Source organism: Protomyctophum parallelum (assembly GCF_964188405.1).
Source record: "Protomyctophum parallelum genome assembly, chromosome: 1".
Classification (NCBI taxonomy): Eukaryota; Metazoa; Chordata; class Actinopteri; order Myctophiformes; family Myctophidae; genus Protomyctophum; species Protomyctophum parallelum.
This window is the reverse complement of record NC_139697.1, coordinates 95,948,977-95,961,415: the sequence shown is the minus strand read 5'-3', so window position 1 is coordinate 95,961,415 and position 12,439 is coordinate 95,948,977. Positions and strand designations below refer to the sequence as shown.

The window sequence follows — 12,439 nt, the reverse complement described above, 5'->3', positions numbered from 1 at the left end:
TACCTGCTGTGTTTCAGTGGTTGGCCTGCTAACAATCGTCCTCTGCTTAACGAAGATACACTGTTTTGAAACGACACGTTTTAGTTTCTTTGTAAACAGTCCAAAACCACGTTGTTTTCACAAATATCATCACCTCTGATAAAGCGACGCGTCGGGACTCGGGAGGTGGTTGGAGGCGCTGGCTGAATTAGTAGGATAATAATAAATGACGCTGTTTCACTGTTTCTCTCGTACAGAAGTTCAGTTAAGAATAAAGATCTACCATCTTTGTTTTAGAACACAAACACAACACTGCATTGTGGGTATATGTTCCTCTTCTTAGTTTTGGGCAGATTGACGTATTGCTGCCCCCCACTGTTGATCTTGGGTAGTGCCCATTGTGTACATGGTGCCCAGAAGAGTGTGCACAGTAGTAAAATTGCACAACAATTGCACAATAGTTAATAATAGTAGTAGTAAAAATGATTAAATTAAGCATATCATATATAATGGTATACATTTGTATCTAAACACACAAATAGCATTGGGCCCATTCATTATTTTAATAGTAAGGACCAATGGATGGAAAATGTAAATGTTAATTTCAACAAGAGGATACAAAATGAATACCAATGCCTACTACTCTACCATGAGTGGTACTATATTTTGAAGACATAACTAACACTAAAACACTCAATCATTTTCATGTCTACTCAGGATCAAGCTGTGAACTGCTTGATTAGATTAGGTTTTTATTTATCTTATTTTCACTGGCCCCAGCGGGAAAGTGCTTGGTGCATTTACTGACCTGGACGGTTTAAAAAGTATCTGGGAACAGGGCCATTTGTTGTTTTTATTGAATTTTATTAGTCAAACAAATTTAACAAAGGCACAGTAAAGTAGGCTACTTAGAAACTAAAAGGATAACACAAAAAAGGTTCTGAGGAATTGTTTCCATTGTGGTTCTATGTATTCAATTTATCAAGAGCACAGAATTATAACACATTAATACGTCATATGATACAATGTCATCAACAAATACAAAAGCTATATTTACAGAGGAGAAAAAGGAAAAACAGCAGTGGTGTATGACTCATTTCAATGCGAATTGATATTCTAACTCCACTTGCAGTTTCTTTTTTTTAATAATTTCTTTATCCCACGATTTTACAACCCATTTTCTTGATGAGTCAAAGCTGCTTCTTTTCACCTGACAGGGGGGGGGGGGGGTATTTAGGGGGAAATTAGACAGGTATGAGGTCACTGCCCATAACATTACCGTAAGGTAATGACATATGGTATTACCCCTGTAATACACATAGGCCACATAATTCACAAATGGCTTTTTGGATGCAACACTTCAACTTCAAGTAATCAAGCATCCCAAAACTCATCCCACACTATCACTGACAATGTAAGTGTTCTCCATTGTGAAATGATTTAATCGACTGAAACCCTCCTTTGCAGTGACGGTGAGCTCACTGTATGTGATGAAACATTTGCCACACTGCCCACAGTGGTAGTGTTTCTTTCCTGTATGAATTCACTGGGTTCCCATCAAGTATGAACTCTATGGTGCCTTTTGACATGACCTATTTGGCTGAACCTTACTCTCACAGTGTTAGGGTTTTTCTCCCATATGAATTACTGTGTGAATTTTTAGCTCACTGCGTGTGTTGAAACTTTTCACACACACTCCACAGTGATAGCGATTTTTTCCTGCATGACCTCTCTGGTGACTTTTTAGAGTAGTGCTACTGCTGAACCTTTCCCCACACAGGTTACAGAGGAAGGGTTTTTCTCCAGAATGAATTCTCAGGTGAGTCCTGAGGTTTCCTCGGGTGCTGAAACTTTTCTCACACTGGTGACATTGGTAGGGTTTCTTCCCTGAATGACTTTTCATATGACTTCGTAGACCACTGCTACTCTTGAAACGTTTCCCACACTGGGCACAGTGGTAGGGTTTCTCCCCTGTATGAATCCTCAGGTGAACTTTGAGACAATGGCTGTTACGAATCATTATCCCACACTCGTCACATTGGTAGGGTTTCTCCCCTGTATGAGTTCTGAGGTGTATTTGGAGTGCACCGCTTGTTTGGAAGATTTTCCCACACTTGTCACAGTCGGTCCGTTTCTCCACTGGCAAATTATAATCTGAAGAGAAGGGAGATAAATAAACGCATCACAGATTAAGGGAATTATATTTTTTATCAACACTCAAGATATGTCCTATTGCCAACTGAAGTAGTTAAGGCCTATTCATAGTATGGATTTTTGGTGGTGAGGATGTCGTTCAACATGGAGGCACATTCAAGAATCAAGTTGTTACGTGAGGTTTAATAATCAAGCGATTAAGTAAAAATGAGAAAAAGGCTGCACACTCGTAGCCACGATGCTGTATATTATATTGACAAGAATCCAACGTTTTGAACTTTGGCCTTCTTCAGGGAATTAATAATCAAGCGAATCAATGTTTTATTGTAAAAATAATAATCTTGTGAGGCAGTTTGTCGATCGTAGTGGAGATAGATATTCTGTGACTACTTAAAAAGTAAGGAAATACGGAAAAAAGCAGGCAATGGGAGATACATTTAGGTATTTAATGTGGAAGTGAATTAATTAATAGAGTGGTCCTCTTGAATTGAATTGTAAGAAACACCATTATTCATACTGTTATGCAATGGATTTTCTAATACACTTGAACTTCCAATTTTCCGTCCTCTTCATAGCGGTCCTCACTTCCTCATTCCCAATCCCCCTCACTTTCTGGTTCAATATCATTCATGATTCTCTCATATTTACCCCCCAGTCAATATACAGGATAAGATCTCAGAACTGGGATTTAGGGTTAGCATTGATTGAATTTCCTTTTAATGATGATGATACAGATATTATTGAATGATGATACAGATATTATTGCTAACAGTTTTATAGTGAAAAGTTGTTTGGGTAGCAGCATGAAACTTACTGAGGTCCAGGCGGTCAGGTTCCTGTTGAATAGAAACAGTCTTGGCTGTTGCTGGAGAACTCGTCTTCACCTGCTGGCTGGACTCCACAGACTGGTCTGGAATGAAGGAATAGAATAAGGACTTTGAAGTAAGATTAGACTAAAACAGAAGCGGGGAGGAGGCTGCATCTGCATTATCCTCTGATCATTTTCAGAGCTTTCATGCTCCAGGCGGTATGATGGAAGCATATGAAAATTCCACCCCGCTTCGAATGGTATCAACCGATAATTCGAAGTAGGATCTTATCGACCTACTGGATGTAGTCTGTGAGCCTACTGGCTGCGATTGGCATTGATAAAACGAAAACCCGGAAAACGACCGAATTAAGATTGGCGAACAGGCATTAAGATTGAGACGCACTGCTACAGTATGTGCTTGCGGTTATGTTTAGGTGAGCGTATGAGGAGGCTTGTCATTCTCAGTAGGCTCCCAGCATGTGCAGTAGACCGATAAGATCGGCTTGATAAGTAACCTACTGGGAATTATCGGTTGATTTTCACTCGAATCACACTCAAAATTCAAATGGGATTATAGAGGTAAAATACTAACAGAATATATAGCTATTTAACACTTATTTTTAACCAAAGAAAATCACTTATCATACCTTTAAAGATTTCTCATAATGTTTGACATTTAGTGACATGTTTTTGTCAAAATCAATAGCCAAAACAATGCATAGTCAAACATTATCGAAAACACTATATTAATTCCAAACCTTTTCCAGGAATTTCACCACATTGTATTTTTGGCAGCTACAACAGAAGAGAAAAAAAAGAACAAGAGCAAGCATTAAAACAAACCATTTCTATTCACCAGGACTGCGATGAGAAACAACTGGTGAGAAACAGTGGCAGCTGGTCCTGGAGAATTCACCTGCAGGCTGCTGGACTCCACAGCCTGGTCTGGAATGAAGGAATCAATAGAATGAGGACTTTGATGTGACATGGGTTTTAGATGAAGGTTGAATGTTAAAACAGTGTGAACAGAGGGTGTAAATAAGTGTTTTACAAAGGACTGCATGGTGTCACTATTTTTCACAGAAGTATGTTTTATAGCATTTAGGGACCCTACTGTAAATGCTTTTGGGGGGGTGATGAGATTATCTTGTGCAACATTGTTTTCTCAAAGTAAAGAGTAAACAAACAGTAAGTGTATAGCTGCATATAAAGGGAATCTGCACATTTCTAAAGTGACAATTTAAGTGGACTTTAAACCTTTGTAATACCTCTAACATAAAAATAAATAGAGAGACGTCCTGTGTCGGTCTCGAACATGTATCACGGGATCCTGCACCTACGCGAGGCGTCAAAATGAAAACCAAACAAATGTAGCCTAGTATACGTATCGGGTCTGGATCGCATCTTGTTGAAGCCGATTCACACTCTTGGAGTGTGTAATACTTAACGATCTGAACTTTAAAACTCCTACAGTCTGAGGGGCCATTATGTGCCATTGTGTGCAGCAGTGTGTGTCCTATAACCAATGACCCAACAACAAGTAGCACCAACGATATAAAATGGGAGGCTACAAACCTGGAGTGTGGTTAGAGCCAGACGGCGCGGGGGCGATGGGTCTGTAACGCATGGCGAGGTCACTCCGCAGCTCCCCGGAGGACGACGCGGACGCGCCACTTCCGTCCGACCCGTCAACCCGATGCTTATACAGCTTTACTGGTGGTGGTGAGCTCCTAAGAGCTGTGCATACACAGAAACATTAAAAGAAAACGACATGTTATGTTTTTGTATTATAAATAGAGATAAAGGAATGTTACACATTGTTTATCTTGTAATCCTATAGTATACACACGCATGCGGGGGGGGGGGCGTGATACTATTTATAAATTGCTGTAGGAAAAAGCCTTGGTGTGTGTGTGTGTGTGTGTGTGTGAAAACACTGCTTTTGGCTTAGACCATATGTCGTTTGACCATTTAACTTTGTAATTACAAAATATCTTTCTTTCAACATATTAATGTTACCACAAAGCATGCTCTGAAAGATATAAACCAAATCTGCCTCACTGAGAATAGAAAGAACTACCAACAATTCATGCTGATTTGCATAGAGTTTACATTGAAATAAAAAGCAAATTAATATATTAGCTTTTTTGGTGTGAATGAGGTTTTATCCCAGTTGAAGCTGACAGTGAGTGGGTAATTTATGTATTTAATCTAGCAATGAATTAGTTCAAATCTATATTAAACAGATACCAGGTACTTACTTATTACCTGGTAATTACCGTACCGTAAAATGAAGGGTTATCATTTATTTTTGTATGATGTGGCTCTGTAAACCATGAAACTTACTGGAGTGTGGGTGGTCTTCAGGTTCCTGTTTAATAGAAATGTCTTCAGGTTCTGGAGAGTTCATCTTCACCTGCAGTCTGGACTCCACACACTGGCCTGTAATTAAATAATTGAAACGGGACTTTAATAACTGGAAATCTAGTGGTCTCAAGAATAACAAAAGAAAATTGGCCTAAACCTAATGTATATGGGTGTATTTATGTTAGGGAAGAAATCACACAGTTCAACTGCCCAAAACATAAAATACATAATTAAATAACTAACTAAAAGGAATAATTAAAACCAGTGTTAGGCAAGTTAAACTACAGGTAGGTGTCAATGGACTCTTTTGATGCAAATAAACGTCTAAAGTGAATAAGGTGATATAGCCCATCCGTTTTGAATGTTTCTGCAACCAAGCATCATTTTATGTCCACCCTTCCACCATTTATAGTCCAACCCACCCCACCCTCCCAGACAATGGATGAGTGATTGCAAGTGCTACTGTATGGGTCTGTTTGGATTTTGATGTGTCACGGGTTGTAGGAATGGTTTCATGTAAAACAGGAAGCAAAGGCCAGGGTCTATAGAATTGTACTTCAAACATTGAGCTTTGACCCAAAATACATCCCCAAGGTACAACTTATAAAGTTATACCTTATACATTATGTTCATAAGGAATGGGAGATCATATTTCATCATTCACATAAACCAGGCTATTGTTCTCGTTTTATGGGCCTGATATTCTGGAATATTGCCGGGCAAGAAAAGAGAACATCCCCTCCCTTTGTCATGGGAATGAAGAGGCCATCTCCTGCACAACCCAGCCTCAAGAGCGGCACAACGCAACACAACACAAGAAAAATCACTGGCTAAAAATGTTGACTAAATAATTGCCCTTGAAATGAAAGTCATAAAAGGTGAACATTTGGCAAAAGATTGCCAATCTCCCTTCTCATGCACGCCGAGGAATGGAGTCCGTTTTTCCCCAGGTGTAAAGATAGTTTGTTCTCAGCGAGCCAGGTGCAGATCCTACCGAGTTCAGAGCTGAGGTCCTTTTCAACCTGCAGTTTGTTCCTGTCTGAGACCAGCAGTGCAGAGTCATCTGCGAACAGGAACAAATTGCAGTCACAAGCTGATGTATTGTCGTTTACATATATTAGGAAACTTAAAGTAAGTACAAAGTAAGTCATCATTCACCACTTACCAGTGTCTGTGGCAACAGTACTACCCTGGCTGTCTTCTGGGGTTTTCTCCAGGCTACTGGACGAGGAGGCATCACTGCATTCATCCTCCTCACAATCACATCTGAGTCTGTAAAAGCATAACTCATGTTATTTGAATTTGAATATGTTTTTTTTTTTTTTTAAATGCATGTTACAACCACAGATATATATAAATGAAATATTACTGTTCCTTGTGTACCGTTTTTGATTTCGTCCTAGTTTCCTTTTTGCATCAGACACCTTTACAGCAGCTAACGGGTTGGGATTCTCAGCTGTAGGCTTCCCATTCACAAAATGCTACAAAGATGAAAGACAAATAAGGTTGCATTTGCATGAAATCACTGCAAAACATATGTGAATATTCAAGATTCATGTAGGTTTTAGGGGCGGCAGTGGCTCAGGGGTAGAGTGGCTGGATGGTGGTGAGTGAATGTAATGCACAATCTATGTAAAGCGCCTAGGATAAAAGGAGCTATATAAATAATTTACCTTTTTTTTTTTTTGTCGCATGCTCATGTTTTGCAGTGAAATATTGGTGTGACAGACTAGACTGTGCTAACAACAATACACATAATATGTTGTGCATTGTTAGCAAATCTACTGAAGTCTGTCATAACATTTACTAATGTCAGTAAAGACAAGATAGTGATGACATTTAAATACAGTTTTGCGATTAACATTAGCCTACCTTGGAGCAGATGTATGTACATGTTGTTATTTTGGTGGGGTTTAGTTGAGAATGGGGTCTCCCACATTGCTTTATCCACTGCCTGCATTTTTCTGGTTGGGTTTTGGGTTTTGGAAAGGGAAAAAAGACGACTCCACCCTCCAAACGTCCGGGGTACCGGGTGTCTGAGTTGCAGATTCCATACGCACACCGTTTCACCATGTTGTTGTGACAGCGGAGGTGGTTGGGAGCTGAGCTGGAGCAGGTCTTCTTCCTCTGTATCACCCCAGAATGTTCTGAAACAATGACTGAATTAATTAGGCCTGTCTCACGATGGTTACATATAGTTTAGTGCGACTCGACAAACGAAAACGCAACACTACGCATGGATTATTGTCTATCGCGTTAAAGCTCCGCTACACATTTATCTTGTAGCCTACCTTAATTTGATTTAAAAACAAATGCATTGCTTTATTTGTTTGTTGTTTCATGTTGAGGTAAGGATTGTTTCAACTTCTATATCATCAAAGCACGATGAACACATCATTGGAGTGATGCGTCTCTGTTCCCCAGATAAATCTCGGGCTTGTAAATGAAACCATTACAAAAATTAGGCTATAACTTAAGATAAAATAAGTATGAATAATTCAATTGACACTGCATGTATAAAACAGCATGGTTCTTGTTCTTGCCCAAAACTGCATCATACATTTGGCATGTCTATAGGTATCCATGTAACCCATTTCCATTCACATACAGTATATTGAAGTGACAGCTAAAGGGACCTTTTGGAAAATGTCTATGGACGTTTTTCCCTCGCCAAAATATAGTCAAACTCAAATCAATTAGGTATGGAAGTTTGGAAGCACTCGTCGAAGTCACTGAACGGCCCCACGTACCACCTGTCTCGCATTTGCACATAATGCAGGATACAGCAGCGTGACCCATTCATAAAAATTAGTGCTGGCCCAGGCCGTAGCGTAACGGTCTGGGCACCGGACTGGTGATCCAGTCGCGGTGTGCCGCGGGTTCGACTCCCGGACCCGACACGGCCTTTACCACATGTCATCCCCCCATCTCTCTCCCGTTTCCTGTCAGCCTACTTTCTATCCCTTAAAAAATCAATAAAGGCGTAAGCCGCAAAAAAATATCTTAAAAAGAAATATATATATAGTGCTTACAAACTCCAACAATTAGAAAAAGAATCACCTGCACATAATTTCTTGACAGAAAGTAGGATCATAACATGTCTATGGTGGATTTTTATGAAACAAAGGCTTGGCAGATTGAAAGAGGATAATTCAAGCTTGGCCTAGAGCTGCAATGTTGGTGAGTTTAACGTCGTTTCATACAAGCAGATCTCAAAAGCAAATTGGATGAATGGGGAGTCAATGGAGGCTATTGCAAATCTAGATTCATCCCATTATAAAACAAATCTAGAGTTGCAAATTGCAGCTATAGGGAAACCACTGCACTACAGCATGCATATGATGATAGCTAGCATGACGACATCGATCTCTAAAACTTGAAACTTCAATTGACAATCAAATTAACAACCCCCCCAAAAAGAGGTTCTATGTTACCCACTTAAAAAAGGTTCTATGTTCCCCAGTCCCCACTCAACTATAGCACTCAACCAAAAAAGGTTCTATGTTCCCCGCTCAACCAAAAAGAGGTTCTATGTTCCCCACTTAAAAAAAGGTTCTATGTTCCCCACTCAAGCACTCAACCAAAAAAAGGTTCCATGTTCCCCTCTCAACCAAAAAAGCTTCTATGTCCCCCACTCTGCCATAGGAGCTAGGTTGCTGGGGACAGTTCAGAATTGTCCACCTACCAGTGACATCATCGATAGGGCTTTCTATTCATGCGGTGTAGTGGTGGTGTAGTACCTTACATGAATTGTATTCTGCAAATCTGTATACAACAATTGTTGTATGCAGATTTGCAGAATACAAATCCTGCTCATTACACGTGGAGATTTGACCACTAAAATAATATTATAAAAAAGTGTAAGTGCAATGTAACTATAGGGTTACATTAATAGTATAACACGACACCAAACTGCACGTTTTAAAAGATTGATAATTGCATGAAAAGCAACATTATGTTGATCTTTACCTGCTGTGTTTCAGTGGTTGAGGAAAAACGTCCTCCTGACGATTAACAGTAATACCACGTTGTTTCACAAATATCACCACCTCTGATAAAGCGACGTGTCCAGGAGGTGTTTTGAGGAGCTGAAGCTGTATAATAAATGAAGCTATGACGCCGTTTCAGTGTTTTCTCTCGTGCAGAAGTTCAGACTAAACATCTTTCTACCATCTTGGTTCAGAACAACAACACAAACACAACACTGCATTGTGGGTAATGTTCCTCTTCTAAGTTTTGGGCCGATTGGCGTATTGCTGCCCCCCACTGTTGATCTTGGGTAGTGCCCATTGTGTCTACATTCTACAAGGTAACCACCATGGGAACACTCTTCTATTCATTCGTCCAGCCTCTCATAATATGAGAGGATGAATATATTATATTCATTTATTGTTTAATTCCTGGAAGACAGACCCAGTGCTCGGTATTCCGGCAGACTGGGCACTTCTGTGATTAACAAGCTGTACAGCTCACCAACCCATTGGTACATGTAGTTGGAATCGGACCAGAGTAAACTACTATCAACATTAACAATATATTAAGTCTCAGCTGGATTTAGTGATATATTGTGTCCCTACACACTGTCACTAAAAACATAAAAGCTGCATTGCTTAATATAGATTAATTATCAAATAGGAAATACTATTTGATTTGACCACTTAATCCCCATACAAATAAATCAACCACTTAAGGCTGCTTTTTATTTAATTGCACAGTGTTGCACCCTACCCTAGAGTAATAATAGTATCATTATGGCATTCATATTATTTTGTTTTGTATTTAGGCCTACACATTTTCTATTGACTTAAGAGTAAATGTCAGCATTCATGGCCCCATTCATCGTGTTAAATGTTGGTTTTCCCATAACCTATTTCCTTATTATTTTATACACATTTTTTGTAACCCATTTTCTTCACCCATTGTCAATGATCTAATCATGTATTCCTGGGCTCTACACTCCCTCCCCGCCAACCTTGGGAGAGCAACGGGCAGACCTCACGCTTCTTTCAGCGCATGAGCGTCCAAGCCACTTCTTTTCACCTGACTGGGGGGAGTTCCCCATAACATTAATTTCAATAAGAGGAGCTGTGAGACCCTGCAACATAATGAATACCAAGACCTACTACTATACCAAGAGTTGTACATTATAAAAGCTATTTAACTTTAAAGGAGAATTCCATGCTAGAAGGCTTTCTTATATATATTTTTTATCCCACGATTTTGTAACCCCTTTTTCACCCCTGTGTCAATCATCTATTCTAATGTGATCCTGGGCTCTACACACCCTCCACCAACCTAGTCCCCATATATGGGGGACAAGGGGAGAGCAACGGACTCATGCTTCCTTCATGCCTGAGTGTCCAAGTTGCTCCTTTACACCTGACAGGGGGGAGTTTCCCTGGTTGGACGTAGCGCGTGGAAGGAACACGTTATTCCAACCAGTTCCTTTCCCCTCCATCAGGCGCCCCGGCTGGCCAGGGGGAGGCAGTTTAGTGACCAGGATTACTGCATGTTTTTTGTGAAGGTACCTACCCAAGGGGACACGGGGAGAACATGCAAACTCCACACAGAAAGGCCCTTTCGCCAACCCCGCCTTCGGGTATGGGCACTGATGACGCGGAGGAAACACGCCGCCAGCACCCACAGCATCCCGAGCGGGAATCGAACCCAGGACCTTCCAGCTGTGAGGCGACAACACTACCAACTGTGCCACCGTGCCCCAACTAGAAGGCTTTCTTACCTTTCTTTGTAGTCGTTACGTCCCCACCAAAGAGGTCCAGGTGTTTTTCTGTGCAAAAACTCCTTATTGGCTATTTTCCCTACCATATTAAAGCCCTCAATGAATTGCATTGAATTGAATGGGGCTATGGGGTGTTGTGCTAATTCACTTATTATTATTTTTTTTAAATATTTTTTTATCCCACGATTTTGTAACCCAGTTTTCTTTTTCACCCAGTGCCAATTATCTAATGTAATCCTGGGCGCTACACTTCCTCTGCCAACCTGGGGGGGCAGCGGACTGACCTCATGCCTCCTTCTATGCATGAGGAGTCCAAGCTGCTTCTTTTCACCTGACAGAGGGGAATTTCCCCGGCCGAACGTAGCGCGTGGAAGGAACACGTTATTCCGACCAGTTCCTTTCCCCTCCATCAGGCGCCCCGACTGGCCAGGGGGAGGTAGCTTTAGAGACCAGGATTACGGCATGTTTTTGTGAGGGTATCTACCCATGGGGACACGGGGAGAACATGCAAACTCCACACAGAAAGGCCCTATCGCCAACCCCCGCCTCGGGTATGGGCACTGATGACACGGAGGAGGGAACACGCCGCCAGTGCCCACAGCGTCCCCAGCAGGAATCGAACCCAGGACCTTCTAGCTGTGAGGCGACAGCACTACCAACTGTGCCCTCAAATTCACTTATTTCCATTGAAATAAGTAGTAAAGTGTGCCACTTTACTACTTATTTTTATTATTTACATTATGAAGAGAGGATATATAAAAAAAAAAATGACAGATGGAAATAAGCGAATTAGCACAACACCCCATAGCCCCATTCAATTCATTTAGGGCTTATGGTAGGGGTTCCCTCATGTCGGACTAATGCTCCGTCGGAATTACGTGCGGATCCCCTGACATTCTTCTTCCTGCTTGCACTCCTTTTTGAGGGGCGCTAGCCCCTCCTATATACAGCTTTTGTCCCCACACATTTCATATTTGCCATTGACCATGAAAGGATAAATTAGGTCATATGTCCGTCAAATATGACGTACATTTGTGGCAACAAACATTAAATGCCGTTGACAGTGAAGGGAAAACTTACGTCATATGTAGTCGAGCAAATTGGCGAACCAATCACATTAATTCAGTTGTTCATGAGATGATGTATGATGATAAGAGCGCCTCTCACTTCGCATGGGTGTGATTTTTGTTTTAATACTTTCATTGCAATGAATTCATTGTTCATTGTATTGTATTTACATGCATTTAAAATCAACAAATACACATCAGTATTCATCTATACTGGTAAGTATCAACCCACTTCCCATACAAATAAATAATAATAGCAATATTACTAATAGAGGGTATGTGCATGCTTAAAGTGAATGGCACATCGAGTGGCAAAGCAAC

General features: G+C 40.7%; 2 protein-coding genes across 5 annotated transcripts in view; both read right to left on the bottom strand.

The window, feature by feature from the left end:
- LOC310865942 (uncharacterized protein) overlaps window positions 1–12,439 on the bottom strand; it is an 84,067-nt gene that overhangs the window by 54,722 nt on the left and 16,906 nt on the right. The gene's annotated exons all lie outside the window — the stretch shown is intronic.
- LOC310865986 (uncharacterized protein) lies at window positions 973–9,460 on the bottom strand. Its single transcript, XM_083775230.1, has 10 exons — window positions 9,281–9,460; window positions 7,184–7,458; window positions 6,695–6,792; window positions 6,477–6,583; window positions 6,306–6,374; window positions 5,291–5,386; window positions 4,520–4,681; window positions 3,788–3,889; window positions 2,948–3,043; window positions 973–2,133 (listed from the first exon to the last, which is right to left on the bottom strand). The coding sequence occupies exons 2-10, from the start codon at window positions 7,382–7,384 to the stop codon at window positions 1,601–1,603; spliced, it is 1,464 nt and encodes a 487-aa protein (XP_083631356.1). The 5' UTR covers window positions 7,385–7,458; window positions 9,281–9,460; the 3' UTR covers window positions 973–1,600.